General features: G+C 35.2%; 1 protein-coding gene across 1 annotated transcript in view; it reads right to left on the reverse strand.

Annotated features, from left to right (window-relative positions):
* Positions 1 to 25,101, reverse strand: part of NBEA (neurobeachin) — a 437,354-nt gene that overhangs the window by 67,969 nt on the left and 344,284 nt on the right. Inside the window, exons 44-46 of the mRNA XM_009290267.2 lie at positions 21,290 to 21,402; positions 11,582 to 11,722; positions 4,350 to 4,469 (exon numbers count right to left, since the gene is read on the reverse strand). Of these exons, the coding sequence (XP_009288542.1) occupies positions 4,350 to 4,469; positions 11,582 to 11,722; positions 21,290 to 21,402 (374 nt within the window). The remainder of the gene's footprint in view (positions 1 to 4,349; positions 4,470 to 11,581; positions 11,723 to 21,289; positions 21,403 to 25,101) is intronic.

The following is a 25,101-nucleotide window of genomic DNA, read 5'->3' on the forward strand; positions in this document are numbered from 1 at the left end:
AGTCTATGCCACAGCAGGTATACCCCTGGAGAGACTGTGGCTCATAGATAAGGCTCCATTTGAAGCAGGTACTACCCTAAGGGACTGCAGCCTGTGGATAAGTTCAAGCCAGAGCAGGGGCAAGGGGAGGAGTTCATTGCCAATGTTAAACCCTATGGTCTGGTCCAAAGGGACCAGGGGTGGAGACTGTAATGGAAATACACTGTTTTTAAATTATTTCATAACCTGTGCTACAGTAATTAATGAGATTAGTGAGATCAGACATTAAATGTACTTAAAGAAGCTCAAATGAATTTCAAATATATGATAAGGAATACATGAATAATGAACACTTGCTATTCTTAACAGTTTTGAAAGTTTGCTACTTTGATGGATAGTCCATATTCCACACACATAATATTTACTATAAAGACTCAAAAAATCTTTAGGGTGGGAAAACAATTTATAGCGTGTATATCATATGGGAATCCACACGGCCAAAGACCCCCATTTATAACTGTGTGCAGCCACAAGAAGCTACACAAATATGCAGAACACTTTGACAGAGAACATGCTTTAAGATTTTGTACTCACATGCAGTCTCTATACATCTTCTTTGCACACTATCTACTTTCTCACAGGACTGCTAGATAAATATTAGAAGTTACCAGACAGCTGAACATGAATTTTTGGATGTTTCACACTCTCAGAGCTGAAGGTCTTTTGTTGTGCCAGACAATGGTTGCTGCTCTTAGGAGAGTGGGCAAAATGGGTAGAGATTTTGAAGTTTGGTAGTTCCCCAAACTTCACTGCTTTTCCAGTCCCTGAAAACTTGATTAAAATTCTTAAAAAGCCTGTAAGGCATTCCAAGCAATAGCACAACTAATCTGAAAAAAATGGGGTATTTGTAGTATTAATAGTTCAGTTTCCCATCCTTTTGTAGAATGAACTCCGAAGCCTCAGGGAAAAGTTGGCCCTGATGTCACGGCATTGAGAAATGTAGTTCATTAAGATCTTAAGCAACAAACAACAGCAACAATTAGCTGCTATACTCATTCTTGATTTATCGCTAAGAAACACAGACTTTACAAATGGAAAGGGCCTAAAGGGTCAACTAGCGCATCCTCTTGCCAATTCATGACTGTCCCTAATGCTTTTCCAGTGCTTTGCCAGTCTATGTTTCTAAGAAGCTCGAGAAATAAGGGTTTTACTACTTCCCCTTGTGAGGATATTCAAATTCAGAGAATACTCAATTCCACTTTAACTTTTCATAATCTGTCGGTTAAGTAAGCATTTTTCAACTCTGATCCCTTTCCTCTGAGGTTTACCTCTTTGTTCCCTGACAAACGATTCTTCTCCCTTTCATATGTTTACATATTTCATAGCATTTACAATACCATGTCTTCACTTTTAGACATTAATTACTCCACACATACACACAGTTTTCTTCCTGTATCCAACTCCTTAAACACATTTGCTGCTCTTCTTATGGCTCCCTCCAGTTTGGGTATATACTTCCACTAGCTAGTTCCCAGCAAAGGAGGCACTAAGAATTTGCTTTATCCAGCATGAATACATACTAAAAATTGAACAAGGAAAAAACAAAAACTTGTGTTCTCCAAGAACATAAGAGCTCTGAAACAAATTAATGACTAATCAGACTATTTCAGGTGGAATTTAGATGCCATGAGATATTCTAGTTGTTATAACGCTAAGGATATAGCTTCAGTCTCACTATAAGCTTTCTGCCACCCTGCTGATGTTCATCATGATGAAGGATGCCATCCTTCAAGTTTCCTTGTTAAACTGAACACAAAACAGCAAAGCATTGACATATATTGCTTAGGCTACTGAATTGTACTTCAGTAGACTTATTCCAGTAGTGGCTTTGTATCAATATATAATAAATTAATTTGATGATGCAATACATTGAATGCTGGTATTAAATACATAAAAAAATCTCCTCTCATTTCTACTTTTTTTTTACTTTTTCTTTTTTCTTTAGGTAGCTTATGAACTTTTTCTATTTGCTTTAGCATCCCTTGAAGATTTAGCTTATTTTCAAATCTGCTTTTGTTTATCTATTTTTATTTTAAGCTGAATCAACTTATAAATAAATCAATTCAAGGTTAATTTCTAAACCCACCTTCCCTGTATCTTCATTAATTAACAAAGCCATATTTTAAACAGCATCTTTAATCCCTAAAGTATCCCTGAACAGACAGGTCAGGGATTATCTGGAGAAAACATTTATTGGCTAACATACCTCATCTGTGCCTCCCATATTAGATTTTCTCTAATGACTTAGCTCCAAGTAGTATTTCTCTTTCTAATGGCATAACAAAAATGTATATATATATATATATATATATATATCTCTAAATCTGACTCTGGGGCTCTACAGCAGACTCCCAAATGTATTCTAGAATACATTTTTTTACAATCTTTCCCCCAGTGCAACTCTGACCTTTAATTGTTACTACTTTATCCCAGTTATCCCTAACTCCCTTCTTTAAATTCAATGAAATTAAAGTACATAGCTACCCCACACCTTCACCTTTTGCCTTCCTTTTGTGAAGGTGAATAACTGGTTTTGAGCATCTTTTTAATACTTGTTTTATTTTAATAACTTGGATTTTTTTAATACAAATACATTTTTAATGCAACTGTTATCCCTCCATAATTCCTGCACCCTTGCAGTAGCTGACAGCAGCAGTTTAAATTACCCCACTTGGTTCACAAGACTGGTATTTTCATACAAACATTTCAGTTCTTTGTTTTACTGGTAACTCATTCAGCTGCTAGTTTAGGAAGAATCCTTTCACTAATTATATACCCTAGTTGAATACTATCCCTCCGTCTGTCCATAGATATTCCTTTATCTTTTGCAATGCCTTCATGTATTTAACTGCCCTCCTCCTGTGTACTAAAGCCACACAAGAAGATTACAGTAACTTCCAACTGTCTTCCCTTATTCCTCGGTTTAAGGCTCTTATCTTTTGTTTCAGTCCCACTCCTAGGAAGCCTTTTTCCCAGATATTCTGGTGGAATACCAGGAAAACCAGATTTCACTGAAAGGGAAAAATCAAAATATCAGCACTTTAAATTTGAAGATATGGCTGCATTTCAAGTATAGAAGAAATTGACTCGAATTCCTTCCAAGTTCTGAAATTTCCTTTGTTTTTCTTACAAAGGTAACAATGATAGTACTTAAAATACTGTTGACTTCCAAAGGAGCATAAATAAACATGAAATGGGTTGTAAGAGGTTTAGGTTAATTTCTTTTTTTTAAAAAGCATTTTCTCCCATATGTTAAGATGGCCATACAATTTACAATTTGTTATTCTAACTAGTAACTGAATAATAACAACATGGTTTGTCCACATACACTTCTGAGACTGCTGGAATATTTATGCAAACAGGAACTCTGGAATAAAAATAAATCAACAAATTTACATCTTCTTCTTTTGTCAAGTTAAGTAAAAAATATAATGGTAATGTGACCTTGACTTTAGCATTTCCTAGTGTGAGAGGCAATATTGAAATGGAAGAGAGATATATTCACTTTAAAATAAAGTTTAAAAAAAAGAGCAATTAATGGTATACTGCAGCCTTTGCCTACCTTATTACTAGAAAATGAGAATCAAGAAAGGACCATATTATTCAAAATATTATTAGATTTTGGGTTGTTTCTGATAATGTCCCATGTATATGAACAATAATCCTTTGTATTTAACAATAGGTAAGGAATAACAACAGTAAAATCACCCTGCTCGCCGGCTGTTTCTGTGTTTCATGTAGAAGTTGTTTTAATCACCCTGTCGCCGGCTGTTTCTGTATGTCATGTAGAAGTTGTTTTAATCTAATGCGTATTGTTGCATAATATCCCCAGGCACAGTCAAGTAAAAGCTAAAGCTGTACAGAAAAGCCAACATTTTAAATGGGTCTTGTCATTAATGCTTTATTAATTGCCCCAGGCAATGCAAACCCAGAGCTAGGCAAGCTATAACAATATGACACTTTAAGGTCAAATCCAATTCCTGCTGTGTTTTATGGAGTGGGCCAAATATTGAGTTAACAGCAGGAAAGAACAATTTATTGGGCTTTTCTCCATCTCCTGATTATCTGATCTAAATTAGATCAGTTAGGTTGTTTTTCTCTAAAAACAAAACACCTTTTGTCCACTCAACTTCAAAGAATCTTTGATTGTTTCTGTTAGAACAATAATCTTTAGTAACATCTACCTTTTATTTAAACTATCCCTAGTTTACTGAATATAAAGATATGAAATACAAAACCCTCTTTGTCCCTACATAAAACAAAACACCATAAAAGAGAACACACATTTATCAGTTTAATGTATATGTTACCTTCACATCTGAGGTATCTCTTTGGCTGTTCCTCCAAGACCTGGCTACTGAAGAGAAGGTTCGATCTGGGTGGTCAAATTTGCCATCATTTGCATTTAGAAAGAATGTTGTAAAGGGCTCCTGTAGTCAATGAAATGAAGATGGATTAAGAAAACAGCAGAAGGAGTCATGCGGCAGGTTTCTAACGAAATCCAAATGACTTGTGCAGATCAAAATACTTCATAAAGGCAGAATTAAAGAAAAATATGGCACCTCACAGTTATATCTATGCGTGGGTATCTTAGTATCTTAGTACTGTACTTACTGTACTGAGTATCTTAGTACATTTATTTGCACTAACATATCTTACACACACAAATCTTGAGTTCTGGCAGGAAAGGTTATTTTATATATGCACTCTTCCATAAGACCCATCAGTGGCAGACTTATATAGCTTAGTTCCAGTTCATGATGGTTGCCTACTTCACTCCAACCATCATGAACGCTCTCTGTGTTATTTATATTACCATGCTTTGTTTACCTCTTGTAAGATGGTATGTCAAAATAAAATCTTAAAAAATCCCCCACCTGGATTTTCCTTTTGTTTTCATTTAATTTAAAAGACCTCAGGAGGTTCCATTTTGCCTCACGGTGGGCAGAATGGCTGTACGGTCATTATGAGGCTGACTATGGTTACAAGATACCTAGCTTTAGCATTACTTTGGGGCAGAGGTACAGAGGTGAAATATTTAGAGTTTTTACTTTTTCTAATTCTATCTGAAATCACACTCCCAATACTTACTAAATGGAAACAGCTATTAACTTTTGGGTAGGAAGAGCTCAAGTCTTAGGCAGTCTGGAGAACCCATTTTTATGTCACTGCATTCCACTGCAGGGGAGGGGTTAACAGGGGACCAAATCCTTAATTTGACAGCAGAACCTGATTACTGAGATCGTTGCCAACTCCCTGGTTTTCCAGCACCACTCCATTAGCTCTCTGATTCAATTAATATTTGGCAATATGCCCACATGGATGGAAACTACTTCTTCCTCTTTGCCAAAGTCTGATGGGGAATGTTTGAAAAAGTGTCCCTGTCATTAAATTCACACCCAAATTTATTTCCTTGCATGTCCAGATCATTTGGAAATTTTGTTAATCAAGGCAGTTCATAATCATCAGATCATAATTCTTATGACAGTATTACCCATCTACTATTTGACTTTTATTCTATATATCCTCTATTTCCTTTTCTGAAATTTTTGAACAAAGCAGGGAACTCCTCCATTAATAAAGAAATTTTGATGGAATTATGTCACATTATACATATTGTGTTTAAATTACCCAAGATTACAGAGGATTAAACTAATTCATTTTCCGTAGCATTTAAGAGCAATTAAAATATACATAAGGAAAGCATGGATGCAAAGGTAGTGAAAGAATCCAAAAAGAGGAGTAAAATAAGAGAGGGAATTCAGACTTCCAGAGACCATTGTTTCTCTAATCTTTATGCCGCATGTCTTCCCAATTAATCTTTTCTATCATACACAACAGTCAACACAAGCTACTTTCTTTCAAAGATAAGAACTCTAAATTTCTCTATAAATTTCATATAAATGAAAAAGCGTATGATTCAGACCCAGAGCTAGCAAACTGAAAACAATATACGCAGGAATTGGATTGTATTAATTTAGCCTAAAACTCTATTAATATTATAATTTTAACTTTAAATGTACATTAAATTCTTTCAACATCAGAAAGTTGGTTTTAACTAAATTCTCACGCTCCAATTCTCTGTATATATTTGCAATAGCAATCTTTGCAAATTATGCTATTTTTCTAGCTTACCCGTACTGAAAGACTTTATATGTTGTTGATCTGAGCACAAATAATTCTGTCTTCTACCAACCCCAACCTATCACTTTTTTTCTTTATAAGATATGCGTAATTTGTTGTGAATATCATTGTGCAGCAGACTGTGGGTCACTGCTGAGGTTCTGAAATCAGAAGCAGTCGATGGATTAAAAAAAAAGGAGAAACCAGAAAAATGATGTAATTACAATAAATTATGTAAAAATATTAATCCAAAATTCCATGACAACATTATTTTAAGCATCTGAGACAAATATACAAAAGCAATAAAATTCATAATCAAGGATTAAACTTTTATTAGCTGAGCACTACAGGGTGCCTTATTATGCTACCCTGCTATGACCTGTTGTGCCTATCTTTTTGGATTTTTAATCCTTAGCAGAAATTCAGAGCTTTCTCTTGCTTTATCTCAGACCTCTCACATAATTTTAAGGTAATTTTTATTCTCTGGCAAGTCAAGTGCTTATATTATATAAATATAGTTCATATATGTATTCAACATACTCATTTAAATACTGTTATTCTATGATACCAATTACTGTCATTTCATGTAAAGATTTTGTTGCTGCGAAAGCTATAAGGCTGCACAATGTTTTCACTATAACCCCATCTCACTCGTTCCTAATATTCTGAATAAAATTCATGCCTTGTTCACTGCCAACAAGGAGAGAAATTCATGGGGTACTTGATTACAATGAATACAAGCTCGAGCTGTGGGAATAAGTAATTTTTCCATTCAACAGCACTTCTCTCCCTCCATCCCCCTTTTAACAGTGCCTAGTTGAATCATTTATGGTGGGAGTAGGTGAGCGAAGAGGAAGGGATGTGTCATTCTGAGGCATCTTATGTCAAACAAAAATGTCTTTTTAGCCATTTGTAAGAGGAGAAAAAGAGAGTATTTGGGGTTTTGTCAGAGTGACATACACCTTTTCTCTGATATATCTGTGACTGTCCTGCTCAGACCTACAAAATAGGAGACTCAGATTCACTTCTGTTTACAAAAGGATTTCAAGTCCTCCCCCCCTTTGAATCTCGCTAAAAAATAGTTTTGGCTCAATCAGACCTGACTCACAACAAATCCAGAATTTCTTCTACCTTGTACAAGTACGTAGTTATTGTAACAGAAATTGGAAATCAATTATTCTCTGCAAACTTCTTGACCATAATGTTAAAGAATCACGCTCTCTAACACTGGTTTTTGTTTCAGTGACGATGTAACTGATTCACGCAGACACAACTTCTTCAACAGCAACTACTGAGACCATCCAATAGAGCACCATAGCTCTAGCCTACTTCACCTAAAAATGTGAAAACAATGATGATATTCACATTCAAGCCAGAATTAATTCTTCTGTCTACTTTTCTGTTTTCTTCTATCTACTTTTCAGGCTGATATTTAAGTCACTGGAATATATGGCATGCTGATGTAGGATTCTTTGTTTAAACTATTCTACCTACTGCAATTCAAATATTTACTGGCCCACATGGAAAGCACGTGAAAAAAATTACTCTTGAACAAGATGGTAAGGTCACCTGTCCATAAACTATGAATATTTAATTTCATTGATACAAAAATTGAACTGTGTCAACAGAACCGTGCATCACTTTCCAGAATACCTTTTATTCTGTTTGGTGGAGCAAACTTATGGGTGTTGTTGGCTCAGATTTCCTAAGGAATAAGTTAAATTTCTTAGGTTTAGATCTAAAGATGTGCGACATGCAAAAATGTTTAACCATGGTTTGGTTTCAATAACACCTCAAAGGAGAGGAACGCAATATTATACAAATCATGGTGTTCTCTGTTAGTTTTTATCATCATTATTAACCTGACTGACCAATATGGTAGACTTTCACATTCATTACCTATCTATCTCTGTAAAGTAGTTATCTAACCTTTAATAATCCACCCCTTAACTTAGAAAGCAAGCTGACCACTTTCAAGAAATAGTTGATTCTGGATATAAACCTAACGTTTCTGGAGATCATGCAGGATTCATTCGTAATTATGACGTTAAATATTTCTAGGCTGTGGCTCAGTTAGTTTCTTATGAAGCTAGTTAGAGGATTGTTTCTTGATCTTTCAGAATTCTAGCATGATGTAGTGGTCTGAAACGTACAATGGATTAGTTTAAATAAACATGTATGGGTTAATTAAGAATTATAATTTCAATTCACATATGAGTGTGTGCATGCATACATATATGGGGGGGGGGCTGTACAGAAAGAGGGTGCATGCATTATCTTGCTTTGGGAGAGTTTCAGGGTCAGCTGTATAACCCCTAAAAGTGACCGTAACCAATCTGATACATGGCCTGGTGAGGCTGAACCATTGCTTATCCTGAAACTGCCTTCATTTTTCTCCTAGCATTCTTACAGAGAGAATGGAGCACTCCTCCACTTGTACAACCGGCTCACAGAAAATACAAACAGAAGCTTTGCAGATGCACTAGTAGCCCATGGCTTCAGTTAAGGATTACACCCTAAGTATAATGAAAGGCAGAAGAACAAAAAATAATAATAAAATTATTATAGTTGCTGTAATTATCAGTAGCTTCAACATATTATTGAAAACATAATGAAATAGGTCACTTTTAAAGATGGATTTTTACTGGACACTCTTAGTACACAAAAGAACTCAAGAGAAAACTGTACTACCAGTGAAAAATTTATTAATGACAAAATGGAGGCAGAGATTGATGATATCAAAATCAATTAAACAGGACAGAACTGAGACTAAGGCATAAAGTGCCTTTTATAAAAGTAGCCTGATACATCAGATAAAGGAAAGCAACAGAGAGAAATATAAGGCAGTAGGGAGCAGATTATCACAGAATTGACTCAGAAATATGATATTACAAGCAATGTTTTGAAGAGAACTGACAGGAACCAGATTGCATCTGTCAAAGCCAAAAAGCAAGATTCAAAAAAATTTTAATTTTTTTGTGTTTTCCTGCAATTACACAACTCTATATATACATACTTCAGAGTGGCTGAAACTACTTTTCCTACTGCAACTACTGTTTCCTCCAATACAAAGTTCTAGGCAGGTAGTTTCCCCCCCTGGATCCCCATTACTCTATACTGTTTTGTTCTGCTTCTATCTAGACTATCTAATTCCCAGTATACTTTTTCTCATAGCTTTTTCGTTTGTTTGTTTGCTTGTTCGTTTTCTCTCCATTTCTCTCTTTTTTCTTTCCCCTTTCTTTTCTTCTTTGGTCTATGTAGTCTTCTCCCATGATTTTACTTTCCACTCCTCTCTTTCACTCTCAGTTTGTTGTCACTTTCTACCAAAAGCTCTACTGTAACACGTCTTCCCACGAATCTTCTCCAATCTCTTAAAATACTGAAAGCATTTTTCTGTCTGAATCTCTGCATCTCTTACTGTCACCTTCCTCTTTCTGGACTAGACTGTAATTTACCTTTTATAAAATGTTCTTACACAGTCTTCTTCACAAACTCATAACAGAACACTAGCTCAAAAAATTCTCGAGCAAGAAATCTTAGTTGAACTTCCAGAAATCTGACTTAGCTTTATCTATCAACTTCACTGGCATAATCTTCTCCCTTAGGATTTTTCATTCTTTATTTTGTAGCCAAAAATATCTCTCTAAGGATCACTATGACTTTATAATCCCCATAGCTATAATCTTTTACTGTCTTTATACACACTTACTTTCAAATCTTTATTTTGGGTTTCCATATGCAGCCCTATCCAATCTCATCACGTTATTTCTTTTTTCCCTTTTCTGAGCTTTAGAATTCCCCCATGTCTATCTCCCTCTCACTTCTGCTGTCTCCTCCCACTAGCGATTGCTTGTCTTTGCTGGTCACTCCTATTTAAATAAACATTAAAATACCTATCTAGGTGTGCCCCCGTACTTAAATTCTCCCTTTGTTGTTTTCACCTTCTTGCCATCAGCAATCTCTTCCCTGGAAAGCACTGCTTTTCCTTTTCTTTTCTGCTTTCTATTCTCACATACATTGTTTGCTCTAACAAATGTAATTTGTCAGGTCTATATTGCAAGGCCATCAAGGCAGAGACCTTGTTCTCTCACTCTTTTAGGGCAGAAAAGAAAGAGAGCAAGAACACCTACAGTATTACATAAACAACAGTAGTAAAAATGACACAGCATTAGCCTAATACAGGAAATGAATACTCCTTGGTGTGTTGTACATTCAGCCTGTAAGCAGACTTTCAGACCTAAGGATTTGCCGACTAGCAAGAGGGGATTTTTTGTTGAATAGCAGCCAAAATTAATAGATAAACATGCAAATAAAACCACTGTTTTTAATATACTTTAAGGCAACAAAGAAGCACATGTGAACCATAAAATGAATTCACAGTACATGAATAATTTAGCAACATTCAAAAGGAGTACAGTGATCACCCCACATAGGAGTGTAATCAACGCTTAGTTTCCCACGAGTTAAGAAGAAGTATGTCCTGAACTCATAGACACATGAATTCTTCCCTTCTGAGCAGAAGAACAGGACATGTCTAAGGGAAGTTGAGATGAGTGAAAACTCAGATCTCTAGGTTTGTGCAGCTCTGCTTTGCTTGGTTGTGTCTGAAACATGCCTAGAATACACCTTATGCGACAGATTTTTACTGGCAGAGTGTAGTTTAAGTTCAGTAATTACAAGGTGACTCAATTTTTCATTAATTCAGGTTTCTCTGTGAAATCTTAAGTCTCTCATCAACACTCCTTTTTCTGTAATTCATTGTCTTAACACACAAACCGAATTCAGGTTCATTCTATCTTTGACGTTTGGCCCCCTTCCCTAGATCTGATTTTGAGGATAGGATTTAAGCATGAGGTTTCCAGAACTGAAATAGCAGTTTGAAGTTAGAATCTACATTTTTACATTTCTGAAAACTGTAAGTTATTAATTCATTGAGAAGCATAGTTCATTTGCATAAAATATTACACCATACTGCTTTAATATAAAACTGGTTCTATAATTCCCCTCTCAATCTGACAGTTTAATGTGCTTTTTACGAAAGGTTTTTCTTTAATGTTGTATATATCTGTCCCTAGCTGAAAATAATGAATTAATATATGAGTAGTATCAGCTTCCTGTATTGTCTAGAGACTTTTTTTTTAGATGGATTTAGTTTTAGATGAATTTTCTTCATTGTATGTGTCCTTACACCACCACAATTTTGCATCTAAATAGATTTCAGATTGTTTGGGTAGGAAGGAATCACTACAAATGAGTATACACAGTATACCTAGAGAATTTCTCAGATTTTAAGGTAGGGAAAAACAATGACATTTTGATAGAAAGGTACTTTCATTAAAAAAATTGAAATAGTGGTAAGTGACAGAAGAGATGCTGTAGATAAAGATATTAATGAAAACCAGGATCCAGAAATACTTACAATACGAACAAGCCAAGCCAATGTAGAAGTAGATGTAGAGTAGTGGGTGTTGTAATGATAAGGTGGAGTCTGATCATCTTCCCATGTCTCATACCGTTCTGCATAGAAGACTGCTCTCTTTGGGTTCAAAGCACCGATAGGCTACAAAGGGATAAGAGGTCAAATATATTATCAGCTGAAGTGTGGCTTGTCTGATATGTCATAGGTTAATTCTGCGTTAAGATTCACTACATAGGAGACTCTGCAACCAAACTCATTCCACGCTGTAGTAATCCCTTCAGATTGCTGTAATCTTAGAATTTCTTTTCAAAGGCTTTGTGTACTAAAAGTCTTATGACTTTCCTTATTTTAATTGACAAATATAAGTGATCCACATCTGCAAACTTTCAAGACCTTCTTGAAGTATGAGTTGTTTCCCAATTAATTCAGTAACATTGTTCTGGAAATAGACTTCTAAAACTGCATTTTAAATGCACTGAGGCCAAACTAATATTTCTGTTGCTGTCATTCACCATAATCACACAGCTAATGAAAACTGACTTTTGCTCACACAGGATACTTTGTAATGCACAGTTCATGATGAAAAGATTTCACGCGGAACTGCTGATGGTGTCTGGTGATCCTAAGCAGAAATACTTAAAAACCATGCGTAGTCCTGCAGGACTGGATCTACTTTCTGACTGAACAAAGCCAGGTTTTACTGAGCGAAACAAACAAGCTTTGTACTTAAAAACGATAGAATTTGTAAATTATTCATAAATTCAAACTCCATTCTGAGCATACTTAATAGACAATCTATACAAATCAGGTAAAAACCAAAAGAAATGTAAGACAGTAGTAGGAACTGTTGATTTTGATGTGTCTACTTAGGGGATACATGCTTTTCTATGATTTTTTTAACCTACTTTATCTCATAATTTTTTTGCAAAATTTATTTGTTATTGTGTGATACAAAAGTCACTGGGATAAAGAAAATACAACAGAAAGTAGATAAAATGTTGAAATATATAAGTGATCTTAAATCTGTTTTTCCAGATGAGATAGTAGCAGTGTATTTACTACCTATCTGCAAAGAATCTTCAGATTTTAGCTTTTGTACTAAAATTAACCAAACACACAGAGTTTAATACTTAGAGGAGAGCACACTTCCACACCAAAAAATTGTATAAACTTATAATTTTAAATTATTACTTGATTTGTATTAATCAAAAATTAAGAGTTAGAATTGATATTATTAAAGGAATTACAACTTGAATACAAACATATACTCAAGGACTTTGACCCTTTTCAAAATGCTAACAGGTATTCTTGCATTCCATTCCACAGTACAATTTTTCTACTGAGTTAAAATCCAAAGTCATTTGGAATGAAAATACTAGTACAAGGTCAAATCAATGTGTTTCACTACACTACGTATGTAACTGAACAATTTTAAAGCTACAAGTATTTTATTCCTTCAGTGCTGCTATGTTTTTTGAGAGCTTTTAAAAAGGCTGACATAGAACATGCTGTTTTCCAATTTTACATATTAAAGCTTGTTTTTAAATAGCAGTGTTTGATGAACACTTACATTTTAAAACATTATGATTTATGTATTTTTCACATGAAACACTCTGGATGCTTAATACTTTGCTGTGTCATGGAGATGTTAATAGCTTTTTCATATGTGTAAAATGTATGAGTAATCCCTAAGGATCAGTGTTATCTGATGCAGATTGCACTGCAAGACCTCACAAAACATTCTTGAAAAATAAGTATGAGCCATCCCTAACACTTTCCAGGCTTGTTTCCCAACTACTGGAAAAAGAAAAAATAAATATTTGCATTTTTGTTATATTCAGTTTCATTACACATCCTAACACTGTCAGGAAACACGGTGGCATTATTATAGGCTGTAAGTTGCCAATATATGAAAATGGTTGTCCAGCCACTTTCTTGAAAGATTAACTTATTAAAAGACATTCTTTTCCTATTACACTGACAAACTGTACAGATATATATGTGCACTTTGCTAAATTATATCAAGGCTCTGGGTTGCTTTGAGGACTGCATGGGACGTGCTGATATCACCTCATCAAGGTACTGTGCATCCACTTCTCTGGCAGAACAAATTCCAGTCCCCAACTGCACATTTCAAAAGCTAAAGCAGTAATTCACACCCTAGTCTGTTAACAGGAAACGTTCACCCCCTCTGAGAAGGAAACACGAAATGGCAGACAAATCAGTGAGATTGTATTTTGTAACGGAAAAACATCCTGAGAATATCTCTTCCTTCCACTGTGAAGGTGCATCTTACCCTACGCTGCTGTGAATTCTGAGGCTATGGAAGACAGGGGCGTCATCTGTCACAATATTATTGTACATATATGTTTGAAGGCACAGCAGAGAAGGGATATGGTGATAAATGTAAGATGGAAAATCAAAACTCTAGGCCTTTCAAAATATATTTGAAGCTGAACAGATGTCTTCCGTCAAATAAACTGTATGTTTTCATCCTTCGCTGTAAACTGATTACAGTAACAAGAACTGTGAAACATAACTGATGCTCAAAATTAATAACAAGGTATTTTATTTTATAGACTAGCAAAATTTTAATGATGGTTTAACCCATAGCTTTAAAGAACTCTTTTTTTTTTAAATATATATATATTGTTGTATTTATTAAAAAATGTACTTTATTGAAAAATGTACTTTCTCTCAAGAACTTGAACAATAACTTCCAAAGTCACATAAAACACTAATGCAAACACACCATCGTGTTTTCTAGGTTCTTCAGGGAGAAGCGTTATTTCAATTTAAAAGATAAAAGATATAAGGTTGTAAGATGGTGCATTCCCATTTTCATGTAAAAATGCCTGCACAAGTAGCTAAAATAATCTACTTTCAGAAGACACATGTTCAATTTATTAAATGATAAACCTAAAAAGCTGTATTCTGAAGATTACCTTCATCCTCATCAATATTCTTTTCAGAGTCAGAATCCATTTTTCTTTCAATTACTTTAGGATTCGTTTGAAGAAAAATGCTGAAATGCACAAAATATCTGCTGAATAAAATGGACTTTTTACGAGAAATATCATGAGAGTCATCTCTCTTCTTGCATGGTATGGAAATTTTCATGTGAAAATCTCTGGGAAGAATCTTTTCTGGGAATTACCCTTCCTTGCCCCAGAGAGAAAGAAAGAAAGAAAGAAACGACGGGGTGAGGTAGAGCTTGTCTTCAGCTAGAAAGTCTCACCTCGACTTCTTGGGACAGATCCTGGATTGGATGAACTAGTGCTCTGGATGGTAGCCTGGGATTCAGGAGATATAGGTTCACTTCTGTCATTCCACAAAGATTTCTAGCGTTCCCAGGCAAACTGCTTAGGTATGACTATAGCTTGCAATACAAAGGTGTGCTAGAAATCCCAGAGCTAGCTCTAGAGGGGCTGGCGTGCATTTTATGGCATCATTTATGCAGAGATGACAACTCGAATCTCAGAAGTAGTGCAGCTGCTCCTCCCAGCACAAGCAGGAGAGCTGGGAGCTGCACCATGCTCATACAACTCTGCCGCTTCTGGTTCAGCGTTAACAGCAGTTATTTCTGGCCTGTGGTGAAAAAATACAGGGAACATCTGATCCCCCTTTTCTCCTTTTCTGTGCAGTAATGGAGACCCTTATGTGAACCATTTCTGCGCATTAACAGAAATGACTTAAATCTCCCCTGGTTTAGGAAATCATACACATTGAAAATGCCAACAGAAAGTGCTCAAATCTCTCTTTTTTTTTGTTGTGTAATTTAAAAACTTGCTGATTAACCACAAATAGATCAGCTTGTGTGCACCAAATGACCAGGCATTTTCTGAAAGTGAAAACTTCTGTAAATAAAATAGCATGGAGTAAATTCGAAGAGGTCTGCCCCTGGCTTCCTTAGTGGTTTTTTAATGTCCATGTGGCAAAATGCTGTTACCCAAAGAAATGGTAACAGTTCGTCCTTAAGTAAAGACCTGCATTTTCTGTAAAGACTAAATCTCAGTTGTACAAAGTAGCAGCTAACCCAGTTTCACTCTGATGAGGCACGTGTCCTGCTAGATGACAAGTTCTACAGTAATCGTAGTCTCTCACATTTCTTGTGAAATGTGTAGGGTATATGGGGTTTTGGTCACTTTTCCATGGTGTTACAGTACTATTCTCAGTCCAGAAAGTCAACTACTACGGTTTTAATCTGATACCATGGCTATGAAATGGAGATAATTTTTTTTTTATGGATCTATCCCTGTATCTTCACATAATGGAAGAAAATAATTTTATTTCCATTTCAATGAGATTCTACTGCTGTGCAAACTAGTTAAAATGACTTGCACAAACAATACAAAGGCAAAGCTCAATCCATGCACTGTGTCTCAGTCTAGTACCTTAACCATAAGACTAGTACAGAAACTGAATTTGAGTCAAACAAATTGTTCTGAACATTAAATAAAAAGTTTTCTATAATGTTTTATAAAATGCTTTTTCCAAACACACCATTTGTCTTTTTATTAAAAGAAGCCCTCTGTAAGGACTTATATCAAATAGTATTAACTTTTCATAAAATGGTTTTCTAAGATATTCTTTACTCCAACCAAGCAGAACAACTCACTGTATGACAATGCCTATTCAGCCATTTCACTTCTGATGTACTAAAAGCTGCTGTTTGAGTTTATTTTATGCTTCTTTTTCTATTTAAAAATAAAGTAAGTATTTACTTTAACATTAAAAACACACTGCTATTCATGTCATTCCTTTTTATCTGACTAATCTCTTTAGACATCTGGCCTTTGAACTAGTGTATTGTCAATACATCTAGTGTTTATATACACTGGACATGTTATGTTAGCTCATGTAATATTCACTGTTTTGCCAGCTATCTTCATAGAACTACATTCTCTCATGAAAGCAGAACTGAACGTAGCATCCTATTTATCTATTTAGAATACTAAAATATTCTGCTTATCTTGACTCTAATTCATGCAGCAGCTACCTTATCTGTTTATCTATTTTTTCGTAATGTACTACACAAAACTGTAGCTGGGTACAAAAGAAAACTTGAGCATGGCTTTATTTGGCTCTGGCTGAATACAGACTGAGCTTTTCCTGACAGCTTGCTTTTTTATTAAAAAAAAAAAAAAAATCAAAAAACAACCCATAAGTAGGACATCTTAGGATAATACTTTAAAGTTTAAAATAAATTCTAATTTTATCCAAATTTGTAAACAACTTTTCTTCAGCATATCAATATCAACATTACCAAATATGAGAGTTCTGGCAGATTCAAAGTACCAGAGTTTCACTCACTAAATGAACTTTTTATTTAAGAAAGAAAATGTTTAATTGTGTGGCTTAAACCAAATGAGAATCAAACTCATTTTTCTTCTGATGGTAGAGTTGCATGTGGTAAAGAAAGAAGTTTAAGTTACAGAAACTGATTTCATTTTTCCAGTGAGAGTGGCTCTTGCTAAGCCCATAAACTCCATTCCATGGCATACACATTTTTGGAAGTATTAAGTGTGGTTTGCCTTGAAATATTCACACTTCGATACGTTCATTTGCATTATTACATTTAGAAGCCTTGGGGCTTTATCACTTCCTTTTCTTGAAATGGCACAGTAATAAGGAAAAGTGGTTATGCTTATCACCACCCGTCAATCAAACACCTTCTATATTAACAAAATATAATTTTTTCCACTCAATGAATGGGCGTATGATGTCTCATACACATGTCAATATTAGTATTACTTTGCCTGGTGAAGAAAATTTTATTTAACAGGATGTATGACTGGAAGTAAATGAGAGAAATTCCCATTTACACTTTAATGAGCAGGGACAATGCAGCATGTCAAATCCATGCATTCACTATAATTTAGGAGTAAAAGTCATACAATTTTGCACAAACAAACCATATCACATTTTAAGTATGTTGAAACCCCCAAAAAACTCAGTGTACAGTAAGGGCTGCATACACATTTTCTTTACTAATGTTTAATACCATAGGTATTCTTCCAAAGGAAATCTCAATAAAGAAGAAAATAAGCAGATCACCTGGTGGTTTGATAGTGATAAGATAATCTATGTATCTATGACAGCCTCTTTCATTAGGTTTTCATCCTGTCAAACAATAAATATAACCTTTAACCTTGTATATGTAATGAATAAAATTTGAGCCTACACTGTCTAGTCAAATGAGAGGTCCAATATATCCTATTGTTACGGCACCTTCAGTGCCATGGGCCCTGGTTTTAAGTCTCAAATTATATGTAAAAAGAAAAAAAAGGCTTCATAGGGGAATTTCCAAACACTTCAAAGAAAAACGGCAGAGGAATTTTCAGACTAATATTTAAATATAATTGTTCTGAGAGAAGAAGCAACATTTGGATGTAAAAGTACCACAATAAGGAGCGCTACATAAAAACAGAATAAAATGGAATGGAAGGAAAAGACAAGTTACGTGTTCAAGATGCCTTTGCAGAAATGTAAATATTTAAGTTTGAGCTAAATGCAAAAGTCATATATTTTATTCTGCCACTGACATCGTAAGCAAGCCAAACGCATCTAATTTCATTTCCACAAAACATATGAATTGCATTTGTCATGTATGTTCACTTAGGAGTTGTGCCTAGGAATCAAAGTTACAAAATTTCAAAAGAAGTACTGTCAATTATCATAATTGACACTGGAGCTTTGTATGAACTTTGTGCGATAAAACACAAATTAATTATTTTAAAAGAAGTTAGATTTAGCATCTACATTTAACTACCAAAACTATTTTAAACCAACAAAACAAAGCATGATAGGTGATTTCTCTTTTAATTTCATCATTGCTTTTGTGGGCTTTTACCACATATGAAATAGTGTTAGAATTCTAAATAATTTCAAAAGATTGTTTGAGGGGTATTAATTACTGAATATTAAGGACAGAGGCTTTGTGAAACCTAAGAAGGGCAAACTTGTGGGAAGACAGAAGGTCAGGAACTGACAAAGGAGATTTTATCCATCAACAGCTTAGCTGGAGGTTCTGATTTGCCATCAAATCTGCAGGAGCATTTCTCCATTGCAGGGTAAAATCTGACAGAAGGAAGTGGCTCCTCATGGAAAGGATACTGTGTGTGCCTGCCCCAGAGGTCTGGCTGAGGCTTGATGGCACACTCCGGTTCAATAATGTGAACAATAAATCACTAACTCCTGCTTTTAAGCACTAGGCTACTCAGGATTCACCTCCCTAACAAGGAAAGAAGGGGCTTACTTACAGATACAGGACAATACTGAAAAGGAAAACAGAATTGTCAAGGAAATACTTCAGATACGTTCTGATTTTGAAGATTTTTACTGATAATGCACAAATTGAAACAGGATGCAAGTTATGCATAACAGCCAAAGTGCACAAAGTAAGGCATTTCGTATTAACTGGCCACTGCCTTTTACAAAAAATCATTAATCTATTTTTCCTTTTAAAACCATTGTGAAATGAAACCTATCAGATGTTATTATAATAAACACTGGAAAAATTTGACAATTACACCCCTTTTATCCTGAGGGATCCCACAACACTTTACAGATTGCACATGCCTTATCTCACACGTCCATGGAATAAATGCAGCCCAGATCTTGCCAGAAAGACAAGAACATTCCCCTTAACTAATTCTGTGTAGGCTTTTCTTTAGTGGTCAAAACCCTAGCTTTTCCAGAGGAAACCACTGGTAGCTTTTGAATAAGAGAATGCAGTTATCAAATTGGGTAAGAAAATGTCCTCAGGCAAAATACTGCTGTGCACATTGCACGGATTCTTGAAGAAACATAAATAACCAGGGACTTGATTTTACATTTCCTTTCAAGGGAGAGCACTACTAGGCATTCAGTGATACTTAATAAGCTATACAAGCACTAATTCCATAATGAGTCTTTACTAACTCATGGGGAAAACCTATCTATTCAACTATCACGCTACTTCCTGTAGCAATTACATACTTTAATAGGCTGCCATAAAAATTTGGATTCAACCAAAACTAAGTACCTAATGAAGGACTCATGAGACACTGTCTAATCTTGTTGCACTTCACCACATGCAGTGCTATTAATACTAGAAAGAAGTGAGTTTGAGAGATTTTGAAAAGTGTAAGCATCTTAATGAAAGGTTTATCACTACAAACAATTCTAAAACAAATATTTTTATACATGCTAGGGAACAAGCCAGTGCAAGATGATCACTGCTCTTTATTTAACTCATGTCTGTGGATTTTCTTTTATTGTTCCTGGCACAGATTACAATGGTGTTATAGAACTGAAAAACACATTTGTGAAACATACCTGTAATATTGTGAAAGGTCAGAAGTTTTACATAACATAAGCAGAGTCTCAACCAATTTGTTTACATTTGAGGCATACTGTGAATGTATTTAATTTCTGGTTTTATTTACTTATTTATTTGTCTAAGAAAAAAAGGGAGAGGAAGCTTAGGTGTCTCTATCTGCTATTACGCAATCAAGTCCTACTCAAATTATTTTGGAAGTCTCACAAAAGCAGGCTTCCAGGAATGGTTACAATACATCTGGAAGTACTACAAGCACACTCTTCACCACAGGGATACGAGACTGTGAGATACCCAGGGTGGGATCTCTCTGTTGCTGCCCAGGATGTGTGCTTGCAGGAAGAGGAGGAAAGAAAAGCAGACTTAAAGGCAGAAGCCCCAGAAACTCTCATCCCTGACCAGCAGCTAAGGGAAAGCAGGGACTGCAGCACAGGGCTGCAGAACAGGCCTTGGGGGTCATTTTCTCCTCTCCAGCCTCATTCCTTAAGTCAGTGAGTGACAGTCTCCTGCAGTTTTGAGCCTCACTCAACTTGTACAAGCAACTTCTCACTCCTGGCTGAGGAACTGTGGCAAGGATGCAAGAAAGCTGTCATGCCCAGACAACAGAAACCTCACGCTGGGGATATTGCAAGGCTACCCACCTTCACTGATAAGAAAGTACATACACTTTCTCAGTTGATGGGTACCAGGAAAGATATTTCCCACAACTCAGTTTCAAACCCTGTTTTTTGTCTTTATTCCAGTTGGCCAAAAGTAGAGCCCCTCCATATGCTTCTGCTATGCTCAGCCAGGACACACCTTCTCTCCAGTCTGTTGACACAATTGGAGTACCAGAGCTGGGTATAGATGGCAGTCTGGGGCTATTAGAGAAACAAATACTAGGAACTGTATTATTATTATAAAGCAATAACTGCCCAAGTCCAGTTGGAGGACAAAAACCACAAATAATGATAGGGACCAGATACTTCAGGGTCTAAAATACAAAATACCTGTTTATTGGATAATTATTAAACCAAAAGGAGGTGCTGCTATTATATTACTCATCTAGTCACTGCAAAACAAAGTGAAAAATTAGGCCAAGCTTTTTATTTCCAAAGGATGAGCTTTCATAAACTAAGGGAGATAATTAGTGAGATCAAGTGGACTGATGCACTCATGATCCATAAGTCAGAAGGTACAGAGGAGTTGCAGGTTTGGAACCAGATCAGTCAGGGACACGGAAGTAGCATAGTGTAGATATTCAGTATAAAATGATTCTAAAATAGGAAAGTCTATTTCAGATTTTTCTGACTTTAAGATAAAGACCTAACTTAAGCAGACTATAAATATAAAATAAAATCTCTTCCTAAAAGGGCTGGCTGACTGTCTTTAACAGAATTGAAGCATACCTTTGAAAGATCCCTGAAGTTGCCTGGAAGGGTCAGGTCTAACTCTTCAGATTCATAGTTTGTTAAAACCCATGGAAATACAGGGTATTGGTTCAGATCATTGTACGTTCGTCCTATTAAGAAAGAAAGTGTTTTAAGAATTAGGAAATAGCATCCACTTCTTCAACTGAAAAACAATCTAGTCGTTACTTTTGTTGCGTCATATGTTCCCAGTTCCCACCACTTGACAGAATCAGGTATAAATCTTCCAGACAAAAGTAGCCATTTAGATGCATTTATCTCGAATCAGAAGTCAACACAGAAATCGGCATAATATAAAGAGCACAGTATCTTTCAAAATCAACCAAAACCCACCAAATGCCAATAAACACTTTCTTTTTTATTTCCATGAAGCTATTTTCATAGCATGAATGTTGAAATTTAAAACCACTAGGCTATTCTTTTCCTAGGAACTGTATGCAGTATCATTAGCTGGCAAAGATTAAATGAGAGTCCAACAGCAAGGGGCTAAACCTGAGGTTTGCAAATCTAGGTCTGTCCTAGATAGACAGACCACCGAAGAAGTGGTGAAATTTCACTGCAATAGTGGAATCAAAGTGGAGGAATTCATGTTTGCTTTAACACTACTTTGTAACCACTTTGAAAATTAAAAAACATTTTCTCCACCCTGAAAGACAGTGCTGACTGCCCCAGGCCTCTCTCTCCAAACATAATGAAAGAAACGTTGCTACCATCCCAGCAGCCCAAACATGCAAAAAACATCTTTAGAGACAGTTTCAAAAGAACAATCTGCAACCGAAGTGAACTGAAAATTATTAATTCATCACCAAGAAAAGTGTGTTTGGGAAAGGCTGTTATTTCTGTGTCAGCTGGTATTTAGTAGTATCTAACATTTCAGTGATGAGACAAATGAAGTTGCTCAGTACAGAACCATCCACCATATTGATTTACTGAGAACCACACAATATGCAACATGAGTCTTAAAAAACAAAATCAGGTCATAAATATATGTGTGTGTGTATTTATATAATATAATTAGCAGACTGAAATAACCTAGGTTAACAATTCCCAGTCCTGCAGCAGATTTACAGCCCTGTCTCACTAACTGCTTCCTTCCAGATTCTGGACAGATTCCTGGGGTACAAAACCCGGCACAGGAAAACACAGGCTTCCTTGTTCTGAGTAGCATTTGCAATTCTCCACAAAAATCAGCTCTGCTTTAATGAAATGTGAAACTTTCACTGCTCTACAAACACCTTGTTTTTTCAATAGAAGTTGATGAACGAGAAGCATGTTTCTATTTTGTATATAGTTTCACTGAAAACAGGAAAAGTGCATATTGTTAGCAACTGTGTGTCCTCGTTTTTACATTTTGAACACATACATGCTCACAAGAATTTAAAAAAATAATTTAGGTACAAATACAACTTTGTTAAAAAAGCAATACCAGCACTGTGTGCCACACACAACTAAAGATGGATAGAAACAAAAACAGTTCTTCTTTAATATCAACGATGAATTAATGCAAAACCATTCTTGGACAGAATGAGAATTTATCAAACAAGTAAATCAAGACATACACCAGAATTTATCTGTGTGAGGGAGGAAAAGGAAAAGTATTCTCTGGCAGAATATTGATTGTTTTAGGGTTTTTTGGGGGGGTTCTATATGTCTTGAAGTAAGACAACTCTGCCTCATTTTCCACATCTGTCAAATCAGAGTATCATTTTCCTCTTTGGCAAGGGGTTAATTACATACGATTTGTAAAGTTTCTTGAGACTGTAAAATTTAAGGTTCTATAAGATATGGTCTTTATAAAATTATACCTTTATACAATAAATGTTTTTCTCACCATCAGAATCCTCAATTAAGTTAACAGAAGTATGTGCAAAAGCTTCCACAAAAGACAGACATTTGTGCTTATGTAGACAGCAGACTAAAATAAATTTGAAATTCAGGAAGAGAATGACCGAGGTGACTGTAGTCTATTACAAAGCATAAGCAAAGAATGATGATTCTTCAGAATCAAAAGTTTTATGGAGAAGAGGTCACAGTAATAAAGACCTTGAACTGAAAACACGTAATAGAAACATTTGGAAAGGTAAGAACATCCCTTCACAAAATTTTGAAAGGAAATTTAGGGTTATCCAAAATGACTTTTTATTTCAAAAATTGAGATTTTCCATATTGAGATTTTATTTAATTTTTATATTAATTTCATTTCAATTTCAATATTCAGTCAGTAAGATTTTGATGTTTTATTCTTACTCTACATGGGAAAATCATAAATGTGTGAACAGAGCAAGAAAAAAGCAATCCCGAGCTTAGCTGCTGTACATGAGTTCTCCTTTGCTGTGTGGTTTTGATAGGTTACTTACGGACACATGAACAAATTATCATGTCGAATTAGCTCCATGTCAGGACACTGCAGTAACCCTTGTGTGCATTTTTTTACCCCACAATGAGAAATAATTTGAAGCACCTTATCTCTCAGCTTAGGTAGGATAAGTTACAAACAATGGAGCCTTAGTGATTATGTATTTGATAAATATAACCATAGTCTTGTGAAAAAATAAACAAAATATTTGCTTCTCTCCTACTTCAATATTTATAAAACATGTTTTATTTATGAAGATTAACTACTAAGAATAGCTATTAATTTGTTTACTAAAAAAGTCAATGATTTATTTTTCTGAATTCAACAATTTTCTTTTTAATATCAACAAATAAAAATGACTTGAGAACACGAATCATAATTTAAATTGTGAAAGGAGACCAAACCTACACGATGAGATAAGACCTCACATCTATGCTTATCTGAGTGGAGGACAGTGATCTAGGCCTATAATGGGATTACAAATCCCTAATTCTAAACATGCATAAATATTAGTGCTTTAACTTTATTAGGAATGCTTTCTTGATCAGTTCTGGCTTCACAATGATTATTTTCAGAGTAAAGTCAGCAGATGAATACATTTAGCCACCTCATCAATTGTCTGGTGCTTCCAGCAAGAATTATTTGGTTCTTTCTTTAGCTAAATAAATATAAAACATAAACCTGTACTGCTATTGGTAGTCACTATACCTTTTCAGAAGCTTCAGATTTTCCCCCAAGTAGGCTCACAGAGATTAATATTAAAGGCTGAATATTAAATATTGCAAGCCTATGACACTAATCTACTTGAACAATAAAACTGAGGCATAGTAAATGAGATCTCAGAAATACTGGATATGTTTCTTCATTAAAAAAAAACTTTTTAATTAAACCATCCAATTTAATGTTTTTATATGGCACTTTAGTTTTGAAGGTAAAGTGAGCTAGAGACAGCTGACAAAGAACTTATAACTGCAATTCCTTGGTGAAAATGTTAATGACAGCAAAATATTGTTTAATTAGATGATTGCAGCATCTGGATTAACACTCTTTAAGAGCGATGTTCCTGTGCTTGTCTGCTTCTTCACACTTTACAGACATTTTGTCATCTCTAGGTCATTAGGAAAGAATTTTTAATGATTTTTCTAGAAGCAAGTAGTTCAAGTTACATCTAATTAGATGACAATAATAAGCCCAACACATGCAGTAGCTAAATATATACATAATTAACCAGTGAGGGCTTGTACATCACAGAGTAAAAAAGTGGAAAATGCTAAACAGGCGAAAAAAAAGAGGGAGGGGGAAGAAGTTCGTCTGAATTTATTACCTGACTGAAGATGTCATTTTTTTCCACAAACCTTTAAAAATAATCCCTTTCCACTACAAGAAATGATTTACAAAAATTATGGATATAATTAATTTCCACTTCTTTTTAAAG

Source organism: Aptenodytes forsteri, unplaced genomic scaffold (genome assembly GCF_000699145.1).
Source record: "Aptenodytes forsteri isolate BGI_AS27 unplaced genomic scaffold, ASM69914v1 Scaffold155, whole genome shotgun sequence".
Taxonomy (NCBI): Eukaryota; Metazoa; Chordata; class Aves; order Sphenisciformes; family Spheniscidae; genus Aptenodytes; species Aptenodytes forsteri.